General features: G+C 40.7%; 1 protein-coding gene across 3 annotated transcripts in view; it reads right to left on the reverse strand.

Moving 5' to 3' along the window:
- The window catches only part of LOC146865673 (endoplasmic reticulum aminopeptidase 1-like), a 529832-nt gene that overhangs the window by 278347 nt on the left and 235434 nt on the right, over window positions 1–16051 (reverse strand). For 2 of the 3 annotated variants that reach the window (XM_085632531.1, XM_085632532.1), the window contains exons 10-11: window positions 11449–11517; window positions 5184–5341 (exon numbers count right to left, since the gene is read on the reverse strand). In XM_085632531.1, coding sequence (XP_085488657.1) covers window positions 5184–5341; window positions 11449–11517 — 227 coding nt within the window. The remainder of the gene's footprint in view (window positions 1–5183; window positions 5342–11448; window positions 11518–16051) is intronic. The other variant, XM_085632533.1, reaches the window with a different exon arrangement.

Consider the following 16051-nt stretch of genomic DNA (forward strand, 5'->3'; position numbering starts at 1 on the left):
CCTCAGGCAGTTTCTCAATGGAACAGCACTGTCATCTCAGGTATAATCCTTTCATGCAGCAGCACGGCCTACTCAGGCACAGGTCTTCACAGCCATGGCACAATCCGCTCAGGCACAGATTCGTGTTGCGTTTTCCATTGGGAACCACTCGTAAGAAGAGATGGCGCCCACACTTCTCAGGAACGAAGATTGCTCTTCTCAGTCTTCCTGCTCCGGAGGACCCACACACCGCTGAGGGTCTAACTGCTTCTGGCTCTCTCTGGCCAGTGAAAGCTACTGCAGGATTGGCATGCACCGTCTTTACTAAGCAGGCAGCCTGGCTTCTAGGCACCTAATTTAGAGAAACAGTTTCTTCTTCGCATGCAAGATTTTGACTCTGTCCCCTCACTCCAGGGAACTTTGCTGTCAGGCAGACACCGTTTCTAGTTGCATAGTTGTCCTCCCAGTACTCAGCACAACACTCTCTTCTTTAGACAAAGAAAATGTGTAATTGGACAACATATGGGTCAGTGGCTCCTACTTTCATAAAGTCAAGGGTGCTTTTCAGCATACTCCCTATAGACGTCCTTTGTGTACAGCTATGCTCCTCAAAGCAGGATAGTCTGCAGCTTAAGGCACCTGCAACAGAGGCACAAAAAGGTGTCAGCTTTCTACACCTGTCAATCAAAAGCCACACTGGGAAGTGATTAGGGATGAGGCTGGCCTTAGCTAAAGGACTCTTTTTCACCCTAAGAACTAGACATCCATGGTCCTCACTTCAGTCTCTCAGTTTCCTCTCACCAGCTTCAGGAGTGTCAGCAACATACTTCCACTGTATGGGAAAACACCCTCACCTCCATCTTGTGCACAGGAACAGACAAGGTGCTTCCAAAACGGAACCCACAGGACTCCATTACTTTGACTCACTCATACACCATGCTATGCATGTACCATTAAGGCCATTTATATAACATAAACTTGTGATGTTAGCACTAAGATCTGCGTTGCTGCACAGAAGCAGAACTTTACACAAGTGAGCAAGCATAACAACTCCAATGAGAGGTGTAGTCACAACTATGGATTCAAAACAATAGGCTGCCACCACTTTGCATGCTAAACCCACGACAGGGACAGTAGTCCAATGTCAGTAATGAGAGCACATTTGGTGAGCTCATCCAGGTCAGCACATCACTTGTGCCAAAGGACAGGTCTGGACCTCTGCGCTCACATGGGATTAGCCAGGCTATGGGTAAAATATCGGATTTTAGCAGTTGAGCACTGTACATCAAGCCGAGGACATTTCTGTGCTTACAAACAGGCTATCTCACACCTTTTTTTAAAACCGACACCATATCACTTTTGCCTAAACCTGGGAAAATAAATGTGTATGGTACTAGCTACTGCCTAAATTCCCTCATCAACATGGATATCTAAATCCTGGCCAAACTCTTAGCTAACAGGCTGAGATTAGAACTGAGCATTGTACACAAATCTCAGGTGGGTTTTGTGCCAAGGTACTCCTTAAGAAACCATCTACAGACACCCTCAAACCTGCTATGGTGTGCAAAATATAACCCTGGTGAATGAGTTATGATATTGCTTGACACTTGTTCATCACTGACTTCTCCTTATTCTCTAGAAACAAGGTACAATTGGAAAAAAACTAAGTAATGCCTGTCACTTGACATACCACCAAAGCTTTGGTGGAGGGCTACAGATTCAAATAAATAACCACTAATGTTTATACATAGGGCTGCTGATCAATAGGGGCCTTAAAGAAATAGCGACAGACATTCTGGATTGATTATGTCACAAATTCATTACGATTTCACTAGGTGGCCTCAACTCCATTTGTCTCTCTGGGTACAAGATACCAGAAGAGTAATTTGATTAGATTTATTGCTTGATTTTTTGCAGACAAGGCATAACAAACCACCCCAAAAAATTACATCACAAAATAACAATATACTAACTACACCATACAAGTTCTAAACAAAATTAACATATTTATTTCAATTATACATTATGAACCATATATATCATTCAAATATTTAGGATGAACAGCAGATGAGATAAAAAGAGAAATATGACAAAACATTTTGGAAAACTAAATGGTAAAACATTATGAGACCCTTAATAAGGTGCTAATTTTAGTTAAACATATGCAGTACTTGGAGGACATTATACTAAATTAAAATTGATTGCCTAAGACCGATTACATGAATAACACAGCACCAGAACATCATCTCTTCCTCTGAATCTCAAAGCCTAAACAATAGACTAAGAAGGAAACAAGCATCCTCATGCCTACCTTTCAGAGTACAGGGAGTGGTATACACAACATTTACTAAAACTGCAATAAAATAACAGGAATATATAGTTAAAAATATGATAAACCATTTTAGCAAGAAAATATATAAAGGTCTAAACACCACCTCTCTCTACTCTTCCATACTTTTCATCATGATTGCTAAGAATGTGCCTAAAAAGTAACACAGACGGATACTATCATGTCATGATGAATATCACGGATTCCTGGAGACGTTGAATCTGCAATCCTATCAAAACCAGCAATAAAAATCTTTCTCTCAAGTATAACATCTGTGCAAAATATTACCAGAAGTGAAAGTGCACTCAACTCAAAACAAATCAGTAGTGTAAGTGTTTGAGACCCATAACATCATCATGTTTTCAGGATATCAGTGATGCATGTAACTAGCAGGATACTTCAGTTTATAGATGATTGAATTTAGTGATTCATCAGGATAGGTGACAAACATTGTCCTAAGCCTCAAAACTACATCCAGCCACAACCTCCAGTGGCATCATGTAACACAATATGAAGTCACTTCCTTGCATGTAATTTTTTACGATTTACATACTTTTACCCCATCTGCCACTGTTGCGCTCACTATATCTATACTTGAAAGGCAATGGCATTAAAATATTTGTGTCTGGCCATGCTATACCATATATTCCCAAACTCCCCCGCCAGAATATGTTAATCCAGTCACTCATTCTATTAAGAACAATTTTTTTGACCATAAAAAATAAAAATTTGGTACATGCTAATGCCTCACTCTGGCACAATTCTGAACTCCATATTGTGGGGTGGGGGGGAGCGATCCAATAACTGGCCTGCATCATCACCCAGAGAAATTGTGAAGCTCAATGACATGATTAGGGATAGACTGATCAAACCCTCGTCAGACTATGTACTGATGTTTGACTGATCCTTCTCAATATTTGCAATACATGCAACAAGTAGAATGTCTAAAAGTTTACCTGGTTAATCCGCCTTATGATACACTTATTTCACCAATACTGTCCAACATCATGACTTGGGGTTCAAATCAGAGGCATTTTTTTTGGTTTTCAAAATTTCCTTATCCACAAACTCTTTTCAAAAGGGAATGTTAAAGACAAACATATTCTTTTAGGAAGACTGATTATCTTTCGTATGGACTCCCAGAAAAGGTCATTAGAGAAGACAGCCTTAAATGTTGTTATTTTAAGATATTGCAAGACTAAACTATGATTGGACCCTCATAAGCTTGTCTTCCCTCTTATGCAACTTGCTTGAGGTCTAAACCTTCAGTCTGTGGTTTATTACATATATTATGGGCTTGCATCAATCTTGACAGATACCGGTCTGCAGTTCTGTGCATAATGACTGAATCTAGCGGTTATGAATTCCAAACATCACTGACTCTGGTATTCTTTCAAGACATTTCCTGTGCAGATGCTTTCTGTCATGAATGTACAAACCTCATAGAAGCATTAGCGGGAGCACTTTCCTAAACATCTGAGGCTAGTGCCAGTGATGTATATACATAAGGATATACGTACATCAATAAGGCATGCAACTGGTTAAAATGTTTTAAATAAATAAAGTATCCTCCATACAAGTGAGTACTTTATTATGTGCTGTTCCTCCAAGAGAGGTGAAGACTTGCAACTGACTGATCCTGACCAGGCAAATCGTATGTTGACAACATAAACAATCAGGAATTTAGAAGTAGCCAACATTAGCTGGAAGGTTGTCTTTTTGCAGTTATGTATTTATAATAATTTTGATCTATCTGGCCCATTGAATTTAGTCTAAAGGCCACACTATTGTGTTAGTCCATGGCAAAGCTTTGGAGTGAGCTCCAATGTTAAGGCAAAAGGGCACCTCAGGGTGTTCCACATTGCTTGGCAGCTTTGGCAGCTTTGGCATCTGGGGAAATAATGTTTAGGACACATGAGAAATCCAGGGAGGGAATATGGGAATATTGAGTTATGTGACAAGGACAACTCATGAAAAACGTTGGTATTTGGCATTGGTCACCATTTTAAGGTTATGTGAAATACTGGCTGGAGTAAGCCATACTCTCAGTCAGCAAGTGCATCACTGTTCTGGCATGTATCTTCAGAAATAGGCACAGATTGTTTTGGATTGTTTAATTAAAAAAATTGAGAGAGTTAGTCAAGCAGTGTACTTGATCTTTTGGCCGTACTGGTTCCAATCACTGCATGCCTCTAGAGAGCAAAATACTGAAACTATTGAAGAACACACAATTAAAAATGGGCTCATAGATAAGAAGGAGATTACTACATATCGAGTCTGTGATATGACAGAGACAAGAAGAGCATATGAGGAAGCACATAGGGAAGATACCTTTTCTGCCTTGGTTAGAGGCAGACACAATGTGCAATATAATCATATAGAGCAGAGAAATTGGAAACCGGTAAGTGTCTGGGCTGGGCACATGCATATCACCAGGCTTCTGAATGGATGACGTAATTTGTATTAGGCTATTTGACCTTGGTCTCCTCATTTACTGGGAGAAATGGTCCCATTTAACTCGATAAACATGGGCTATGGCATTGAAACACATTCAAATGAGGATATTCATAAATAACAGCCGGTGACAAATATCGCTTACCCGTCTCCATCCCTTTTGCCTCATTGCTTCAAAATGTTTACTATGTTTCTACACTACTGCAGGTCGCACTTCATCAGTCACCTCCTACGAAAGCCTACATAGTAAATGTTCTAAGACAGAATCTAAGTGCAACCAAGGCAGACAGTAACTTCACACTGGTCATACTTTCGAAATTAGAATTATGCCTTTTATGTAATTCATTATAAACTCCTCAATATATGTCCTAATACTTGCTGCAAAAATGTAATTAAGATCTCCCTCCTTCATGTTTCTTACCCAGTTGTTTGTGAAGGATCTGAGCCCTTTATGTAATGCTCTTGTTGCAAGTGAACCTTCTTCCCTTTCAACCCAACAGTTATCAATGGAAAGCCTTTCTGTAGTGTCCAAGAGTTCATCATTGCCTTCACATCAAGAATGTCTCCTTTGGTCCAATGCTGAAATAAAAACAGCTTCTTTAGAGCTATACCAGACTCTTCTTTAAATTCTATTTCATTCTGTCACATCTTGAGATCAAGTTGCTAACAATTGCCAATCGGCAAATGAGGCAGAAAAATATTAAAATAGTTAAAGAATCAAATCTACCATGTTTGAAAATCAATGAAATTGCATAGCAATAGAAGAAATTGCTAAACGAATAACCTGCAGGGCCATTAAATACTGATTCGGCATGTTGTAGATCATATTCAATTTGAAAACTTTAAATAGGAGTTATTTACCATACCCAGTAAATACCTCATCTTGGGTAACGAAAATGGTATTTACCTGGATTAGTAACTACCCCATCCTATTATGCACAACACGTAAATAGTACCTTAGAAACAAGTTCACAATGAGCTTAACTGATCTTCCCCCTTTAAGCTTTTTTAGTTATATAAATTAAGAGTGCATTTCCCTGGTTACGCTATTATAATGCAAAGTGCTTTTTGGACCTGGCGACTGGCATGTTTAGCTGTATGAAGGTCTTCATGTCACCAAGCCTGTAGGTAAGTAGGATCTGCTTCTTAGGGTTACCCCCACTTCTTGCTTCATGTGATTCTGTTTTTGACTAGTCTGACTGGGATCCTGTTAATCAGGACCCTGGTCTATCTGCTATCTCCCTAAACTGTTATGGCATGTACTAGGTACACTCCAGATTGGATACTGGGGTACCCTGGTCAGTCCCTAGTATATGGTACCCATGTACCCAGGGAATAGGTACCCCAGAGGCCTCCCATGGGCTGAAGCATGCATTATGCCACCCATGAGAGGTCATGCAAAACTGAACTACAGGCCTGCAATTGCAGCCTGTGTAAGTTGGTGCATGCACCACTTACTTAAGATGTAGGTTTACTATATCCAAGGATCACTACACTTAAAACCTATAATTCACCCCTATAGCAGGCCTGAACAATCCTGAGGGCAGGGTGCTTGGTTCTAAGTGAGAGGGTGCACGGCATGAGCAGGACACCCCTGCAGCCTACGAAGTACATTCTTCCGGGTTGTTAGTGCTGCAGCCATTTACGACATATAGAGTGGCATTATGAAACCGCGTGATGACCAACTCTAAAACGGCTGAAAGTAACCCTTTCGTGTTTGGTGTCAAACATTGTGGAATCATACCCCCACACCGATGTGAGGTCCCCGGTGTTCCCGGTGCTAGCCTTCTAGTCCCGGGCAGCCCAAAAGGGCTGCTGCTGACCAGAGACATTCCTTCCCTCCTGCTGCTGAGCCAAGCTCGAGCAGGGGAAGGCAGAACAATAGGCATCCTGTCACAGGGAGGTGTGACCACCTCCCAGACAGGATTTAGTGTATTAGGTTGCTAGCGACCGAAAGTCTGCATGAGGGGCACATTTGGTGTCCCTGTGCATAGTCCAGTTCAAACCAGTCCTGGGAGCCGTTGGCTCCAGCTATGGTGCAAAACTGGAGGATCCCCTGAATCTGTCCAACCCTCTCCCATGGGTACAAAAGGGCTTACCTGGCTGTAGGACCCTAAATTCCACATGGACAAGAATCTAAACCAGAAACCATTGAACTTCGACCGTCTGGACACTCTGGACTTAGCTGGACTTCGTCTCCCTCTCAGTCTGAAGCATTGCCCGTGCACCATACAGGCTCCGTGCAGGACCTGTGGAGCATCAAGGACAACCAAAGGTATCTCCATTAGAGCGAAGGAATCACTCCCCTGCAACTGCAGGCACCACATCTCGACAGACCATTCTGCTGTTCTTGAGCTCCTACGGACTACGAAGGCTCCAGCAACACACAAGGTAGGTTTCCAAGTCCCTCGAGGTCCAAGCTGCCCTCTCACCAAGTTGAGGCCAGAATCCCTCGAGCGGGCTGCAATACCCGTACCTTTGTGCACCGTGTTCATTTGCAAGTGCATGTGCTTGTTAGCGTTTCCAGAACAAGTGCACTGGGCTCCAAGTAGCCCCAACCTCTAGCACCATTTCCTACAAAGAACTCCGGCCTCCTCGCACCGAGTGCTCCGTGGGCTGTTGCTTTGTGAAACTGCTCGAGGTCCCCTTGCGACTCCTGTGCCTCCGGCCTGTGGGTCCACTTGAGAGCCAACTTTGATTTTCTTCGGCTTCCCTGGTTGATCCAGGTTTGCCCTGACTCTCCTGGGTTTAGTGAGTCTCCTGGACCTTGCTGGTCTGAACCGTAACATTGCTTGACCTTCTGCGTTGGTTACCGTTGCCAAGGCTTGTTGGTGCTCTGCTGGACAGTGACCCCTCCGCACTCGACATCCTTCGTGAGACAGTTCACATCTGGCTCCTGGTCATCCTCGCCGTCTCCTGGTCCCTGTGGCTGCAGAGTCAAGAACCCTATCATCTCACCAGAAGCACCCAACATCGGTGGGCATTCGTCTACCGAGCCCCTGGTCACTACTGAGTGACCCAGACTCTGTCCCCTCTGCTTCCAGGTACTCTTCATCAAGAATCCATCAAGAATCCACCTTTGGATTCCAAACGGACCCTTTTCATCCTTCCAGCAGCGGCTCTTCTTCGAAGTCCTCCATTGGGTTCGACGGCAGTTTCCGACGCCACTTCAGATCTATGCACCCGGCTTCCCTGGAATAGGTAACTCTGGTACTACGGTATCCACGGGTGGGGTGGCTCGCCAACCTGTTAGGTTTCATGGGCTTTCTTTGAAGTCCACTGGGAAGGGTCCTTATACTTTAGAACTTCAACCACGACTCTCCCATAGAATTGTACTGCGCACGCGGTCGTGTTCCCACACTGCACCCGTCCTCCGTTGGGTCCCTATTTACTCACCTTGGGTGGTTCCTTGGGGTCCAAGCGATTCTACATCCTCTAGACACTGTTCTTATCCCACTATTTTAGTATACGGTTTGGTCTCCCCCTGGAGTCCACTGTGTATTAGTACTACTTACTATTGTTCCTGTGTTACAGTATTGTGTGCTGTGTGATTATCTGCGTGAAGCAGATACTTTATCATACTAGAGAGTGTTATAATAATAAATACATATTTTTATAACTACTGCGTGGTTCTCCTTTCATTTAACCAATACTATATGGTCGCATTCTGGTAAAACAAGCTGCTTAACATTCCTTCAAGACTAAGCCTGAAGGCTGCTCTCCACAGCTACCACTTGGATAGCTTTCTAAGGTTATCTTGGGCCTCTTAAATCCCCATAAGTGTTGTTTGGACTGGTACAGGGTGCCCACTTTAATTAGAGGACAGCAGGCCAACTTCTCACAAAGCCTTTAATAAATAAAAAAATTAAATAAGAAGTAGAGTGAGAAAGAGAGTGGACTGTGGTTCAGCACTTTTAAATCACTGGCTTTCACATTCGTTTCATTGTTTGCCGTTGCTTGGATGGACTGTCAATGAAGCTATTGGCATTTTGTGGTTGGTTTGGTCAGATTCAGAAGGGTCACTCGCGTGGTTACGAAAGCCCGGAGAATTTGGATAACAGGCAGTGGAGGTTGGGCTCAAGCAGACTGCACAACTTAGCTTCACTGATCATGCTCACTTCCTGACTTACTCTATCACTTATGGGTGTATGTGGGAGAGTTACTATTTACAGCTCCTTCAGGACAGAACGGATGCCTGGCAACATGTTGCAAAGTTACTGTGGTTTTCCTATTTTGCACCGTTTACCTTTATTGTACCTTTGTTGTTTTCTCCCAAACGGATTCCTTGCAATTAGGTTGTCCCTTTAGTTCTTTTGCCTGCTACACCTGACTTAGTGAATTTATTGTGCTTTCCTGCCTTATGTACCTTGAACCTCAGCTGGCAACTTGTCTGTCTACTGCCATCTTGGGGTTCCCACCTGGTACCCTAGTCCAATGGGAGATCATCACCGTTCACTCCACCAGAACGACTGCTTGTCCATACCCCTCAAAGTGTACAAGTTCACATGATGGAAAGTCAAAGACCGCACCATTACTTGAGATAAATCCATCTAGAGGACGATTCCAGTCCTGGAATTCTGATACCCCTTTTCCCTGTTTGGTCCTGGTTCCTCTGATGGGTGTAAAAGCTACCAGATACCTCAGGTCAGGTAGTGACACCAGGAATTCTTGGTGGGTGTGATCCTTTGGAATGGTTACATGATATATTTGTGTTTCCAATGGCACCTAGATTCTAATCACTTGCTAGTTCATGGGGCTCTCTCCAGGTCATTGGTTGGATCACAAAACATCTTGACTGGTACTATTTCATGTCCTTGGTGGTAAGTAATGCAGTGCTTGGGTCAAACACCTTTTACTACTGTATAATGAAATCATAACTTTAGTGTTGCACTTTGTTGTGAGAGTGATGTTCTGTTTTGCTTTTTCTGATGTTGTTTTTGTACTGCATTATTACACTGCGGTTTGTTCTGGGTATTGTGTTTCTCACTCTGTGAGTGTTTTGTTGTGTCATCAATTTTTATTATTTTGCTTTATGAAATGTTATTTCATCTTTTGTCCTCTGGTTTTACTATAAATGTCAACAAAGGCTGCTACATTTTAAGTCAAAAGCTACACATTCCTTTAAAGTTATGAGGACAAACTAAAATTAACAACATGCCTTTATACTAACTTATACATACTATGACTCATGGTCACATTCCAGCCTGAACTGCCAAGTCTGGTCTCCCTGAACAGGAATACAAGCAATATAGGACCAGTTTTTCCCCGGTTCAAGTAGGTCCTGGCTTGGCAGTTTGGGCTGGACTGTTCCAATTGGAGGAGGTTCAAAACTGATTTGCATATAGCTGGGTCCAGACTGAGGTGACATGGTGTGCAAAATAATGATGGACTGGGATGTGACACCAAGTAATAACCAATGGGTGAGAATAATTCAAGCATTCCATCTATCACTTTTTTGTATATGCATAAATTAAGCACATTTTTATGTTTTTATCACTATTTGCTACACTTGTCCTTTGTAAGACACTTTGATTTTTCACAATCCATATCACTTCAGTGATAGAATACTGATGGCAGCAACCCCACTCTTAAAATTGTTTCAGTACCACTGGTAGCTGGAGCACCAGCAACTGACATTCAGTCCGGAGGGACAAGCCGGAAGACACCCATACACAGTGGAGGAGATACTTTGGGAGCTAGATTCGAGGGGAAAGAGGAGGGGGTTAAGCACAATCTCCCATCCAGTAGGAGAAGTCAAATGCTATAGAACTAAGTAAAAGGACAAATAGTTGCCGGACGCCAGAAATAGAAGGAAACAACTCATCAAATAAGAACACTGAAAAGGCACCTGGGTGTGACAAATACAAGAAGAGGGAGGAAAGCCACTGTATGCAAAGCCAATATGTGAGATAGACAACAAAGCCATCCAGTTATGAGCAAGGGGCTCACGCAAACTCCACCCTAAATAAATTATATGAATTGGAAAAAGAGGTCTGTGAATAGACTGCTAAATCAATATGTAGCTAAAATCAAAAAATGAGAGAACATCTCCTGAATATGTTATGCAGATTTGTAGAGCACACTATCACCCAGAAGGATATTTTTTGCTAAGCAGGTGTGAGTCTAGCCATGCCTAGGGCCTAGCAGAACAACTAGAAAAGCCAGGTGTTCAGGTTCTTGTGGAATTCAAGAAGTAAAAAGGAAGTTCTTATGTGTACAGGCAGGTCACTTTAGGAGCGATATAGGAGAATACTCGACCTCCGGATTTGGTTTTCCATATGCGTGGGATTTGTGCAAGTAGTGGTCTAGAAAAGACGGTGTGTCTGTCGGTTTGTGCAAGCATATCCGGGCCAGTGGGAGAAATAGAACCAGGTGATGACGTCTTCTGACATAATGCACCTTACGAAAATGGCATGCAACTATAAAAGTCAATACATTCTTAGTTCACTGCACAAATAGTTTAACACTATTAAAGCACATATTCCATCAATATAAGTGTTTCCATCATGTACAAGTGTCTCACTTTAAAAAAAGAAATGAAAAAGACCTTGAAGCACATATAATTTAAAATGAATTCAGATCATCAGATTTGTATCAAAGGAAAAGACCAAGTATTAAACAAAATTGTGTTTCAACATGGTAGACTCTGTTTATATAATAAATGTGTGCAAACTCTGTTGACTTACAGACTTTTGCTTGGAACAGAATCCATTAATTTTCTGAAATTCGCCTTGGCTTCCGTCTGTAGAACAAAGCTGATGCACACAACGTTATAACATGTCTGACACTTGAATTGAAGTTTACAATTGCTTCCACACACAAATATTATTATCATGAATGTAAAACACAAACACAGCCAAACGATTTTGGTTAAGACGGTGAATACTTACAATGAAAAGGTCTCAAAGTAATTTTGGAACAAAACATATCACACCAAATGAATACATTTAATGATTAAGTAAGGGGATTATATGAAGGCCATCACAGCTTTACTGTCAATAAATTACCTAGTTTCACTGGCTGTGATACATAGACTATGGCAAACGAGAGCGGTAACATAGCTACTGAACCAACTGTGTGTGCAAGACATTTTTTCTTGATCAAGAAACTTTGCAGGTACAAAGGGACACCTTCGAGGCAGAAAGAATATACTGTAATTTTCGTTTCCTACATATGGGCTTGAGTGAGCACCACACTTGCCAACGGAGTCCAATCAAAGATGCTGGATTATTTCAAGTTTAAAATCACAAATTAGTTTAATTATGAAATCAAAGAAAATTACATCATTTTGACATGTTGACGTGGTCACAGGAATTCATGTTATGCACCTCTCAAGATTTTCTGGCAAAACCCTGCTCGGGGTTCTTGTTTTCACCTCTGGGGCTCAATTCACAGCATCCTCTAAACCAGCTGGGATACCCCCAGAGGAATCTGAGGGCTCTCCTGTGGCTCAGCAGCAAAAGCAACAACAACTTTGGGAAGAAATGAGGTCCAGTTGTGCTGTCTGACTTTTCTTTCTAATTCTGTGTGACATCCTGAAGCAGCTTTAAGAAATGTGCAACACAGGAAATCATCGACTCATATATATATATATATTTTTTGAAGAGTAAGATGAAAACAAGCACATTTTGAAGGGAAATTCATGTCTGTGCATCTTCTTGCAACAAAGGTATGAGTAAGATGTGTCGCACTGGATAATTATGACTCCTATGGGGATACTGAGTCCCCTCCTAATGATTCAAAGAAATTGCCCTGCTGATTTTACTAATCCTGAGCATTCCGACTGTCACTCAGGACACGAGGACTACAGTTAAAACAAAATGAGTTCCCTTCTCAAATACCAATAACACCTCACGTTATTTAGGACCTTTTGCCAGTTTCACTAAATCTGCAGGCTCCTCTATTCGCATACATTTGTGCCCCAATATGATTCTAGATAGAGGCACCCACTGCCCAACAACCAAATAGCAATAAAAAAGCGCTTTTTCACTAACATAACTTAAATGTATTCGAGTCCTCAAGTTTTAATAAGATTGCTATCAAAATGCATTTACATATTGCACATACTATTTTACAATACATTTTGAACAACTTCAAGGAATCCTACCCGGTGTAAGGCATTAATTCTGATGTAATAATACTGTTAGACACACATATAATCTATAATATATTGAGACACCATGAATATATTGGGACGGAATATCTCAGATGACAACTGAGATTTTTGTTAAAGTGTGTAATAACATTTTATTAAATATTGTTGTATAGAATATCGATGTTTCTTTTTTTAAATGTTTTATTAGTTTGTATTCTATAGATAGTTGCTACTATTTTAATATTAACTATTTGCATTCTTTCTTTTGCTTTAGTAATATATTTAAATAATTGCTTTCAATTTCATGTTCAACTTTTGGCAGGTTGTTGGGTTTGCATGGGAGTAGGATGTGAAGTGTTTTTAACCTTTTTTGTTCACAAATCTTCACTACGTCACACCAAAACAATATCAAAGTAGTCCTTTCAGCTGTAAAGTAATTTTTGTTTCAGGGTATTCGTTTAGGAGTCTGTGTTCACTTGACATTTGGTTGTACAAAATAAATCATTTTTTGCTAATGAAAGGTTATAGCCACAAGTGTAAAATTGCTGCTTTCAGATTTACTATAACTGACACCCTCATTCTGGAACCTCCCTTTGCAGATTAGTGTTGCCAGGTTGCTATTAAAACTGGGATATCCATACTAAAATCTAACCATTTACTCAGCGCAAACTGTCCGTATTGGCCACATAATGCCATAAACATACTGTACATAAGTGTCCAAAATACTGAAAATCTACTTGTAAAATCTTATAAGGCTGCCCCCAAAAAACCATTACATCTAAAGGCTGTAAACCTGTCCCTGAACACTTTCATTATTTGTGAAAAAAATCTATCTAGTGCTACAAATGTTGCACAACTGAGTAAAACATCTGATGAACATGAACAAAAATAACCACAAATTTGGAGACAAAATGTTGTTCATCTAGCGTAATCTATATTGTACTACCACTCCTTATAGCATCATTTGTTCTATTCCTTTACTTCATCCTTTAAGCAAGATTTGATCCCACTGGATGGAAACATACAATCTCTATGGCTGCCTATGTACCCATATAACGTAGATTATTTGTCCTGTATCATCATAAAATAAAACATGATTCTAATGAACTTCTTGAAAAATATGTGAGCGTGCACCAATATACTGTTAGCGATTAAGGTAAAAGAAAGGTTAAACACTGAAGTGTGAAGGCAATGAAAGGGATTTTTTTTTTTATTGTTCAGTTAATAAAAACTTACAATTAAAACACCTTTGTGCAATTCTTCTTACATTTCATGCATTATCAATTCCATTTCCTTATATTAAAAACACATAATTAAAAGGTACTTTTCATCAATTCATAAAAACCAAGAATATATAAAACAATCCTCATTGTCCACAGTTAAGCAGTTTCTTCTCCACTATTTCTATAAACTTCAAAAGTCTGCCTGTGAATTGCAAACTTTCTCCTTGTAAACTGGCTATGACTGCTTGTCGACATGTTCGTATCATTTGACTATTAAAGTTCGACCTTAACAGCCTCTTACGTTCACCTATTAGAGCAGGGCAGCTACAAATGACATGGCAAATATCTTCCCTCTTGTGGTTACAGAGGCGACACATCCTCTCACTACTCATCATTTTCCATGCAGGGGCGTCACCAAGAACTTCAGCTTTGCCCTTTGACTATTTGAGTCTCCTAGATAGCTCTGAGGTTTTAACATACCGTACGAAGCAATAACTGTCCACGCATGGGATCTCTTTGCCAATACTGCTTTATCCCATAAAGACGACAATTTTTTACTGCACCTATTTATAACTTTATTAAAAGCCACATGTGAGAGGGGTAAGGCCCATAGTTGTTCTGCCTTGAAAGTGTCTATCGCCAGTTTAAAATATTCATGAGCCTGCTTATGTTTATTATCACATATTGCCTCCTAGACCACTGTCATAAGCGAGGAGTTATTAACCTCTGATAATTTTATGGCAGAATTTTAAATATGCTCCTAAACTGTTTAGGTTCTGTCGTTTAAGTCCGAACTCAAGTCGGATTTGCGCTGGTGAAGTTTGTCTAGGTAGATTAAACAGGCGTCGGTAGGTCCCCGTCACTAGTTTATCTATGTTGTTGTCAGCACATTCTCTTAAAGTCTCTACTCCATATACGAGAGTTGGAACATGTTTAACTGACATAATTTGTAATAATGGATTAAGGGAAAGCCCTTTTTTATTTATTCTGGAGTGTGGAAAATGCTGCAATTAATGAGTTATTTCTTCTCTGTAGTGCAGCGCACTGATTTTTACCCGTGCCCCTAGCATCTATTATAACACCCAGATATCTATACTCAGTAACCGATTCTAAAACAGAATCTTCCTGTGATATCTTCTTCTCTATGGTTCTTATTTCCTCCGTGTTACATTTCTATGGTTGTGCTGCATCATATGTTAGAATGTTTTGATGTCATGTTGGAATGATACTGGGGCTGGGAGCTGGGAAGCAGTTGAACTGTGAAGCTGGCTGGATGAGATCTTCATCTAAGAATAAATCTTATTTTAAAATTACTTCTGCCTGGAGCATTGTCGTAGTCGGCAGCTCTTCATCACTCATGGAGATCTCAACAACAAAGACAGTTCTTTAGTCTGCGGTGAGACTTTTCCAGTTTTCTACCCTAAGAATCTTATTGTGACGTCACTACGCTGAGCTAAAAGAGACGTGGAGGCCATTTTGGAAGTTTGGAATCTCCTAGCAACCAGAAAAATAGTGCGTTTCTCTGCTTTAAAGCTACGGTGTTTCAACGATACGCATGCTTAAAATTACAAAATATTTGGAGCGATTCTCACGCTTAACGTATGTGAACGTGTGTTTTGTTGCACAACTTGATCATATTTGTGCAGCGATACGCACGCTTATAGAAAGTTTTACAATGTACTTGCAATGATACGCACGATATTGAGAACGTACTCTTTATATTTCTTCAGTTCATCTTAGTGATACGCACGCTATGGTTTTCTCTGCATAACTCTTATTTCATCTCAGCGATACGCACGCTAGTGACACTTTTGCGTATGCCTTTGGTACAATTACAATTTTACTAATCTTTTAATCGTCATTAGATCTTGCTTTAGAACACTGATATTTGTCCATGCTTACATATCTTTGTTCCTTAAACTTTTCAATTAGTAAGGTGGTTTATGTTTCTGCAATGAATTTCAAATTTTT

Source organism: Triturus cristatus, chromosome 2_1, assembly GCF_964204655.1.
Source record: "Triturus cristatus chromosome 2_1, aTriCri1.1, whole genome shotgun sequence".
Lineage (NCBI taxonomy): Eukaryota > Metazoa > Chordata > Amphibia > Caudata > Salamandridae > Triturus > Triturus cristatus.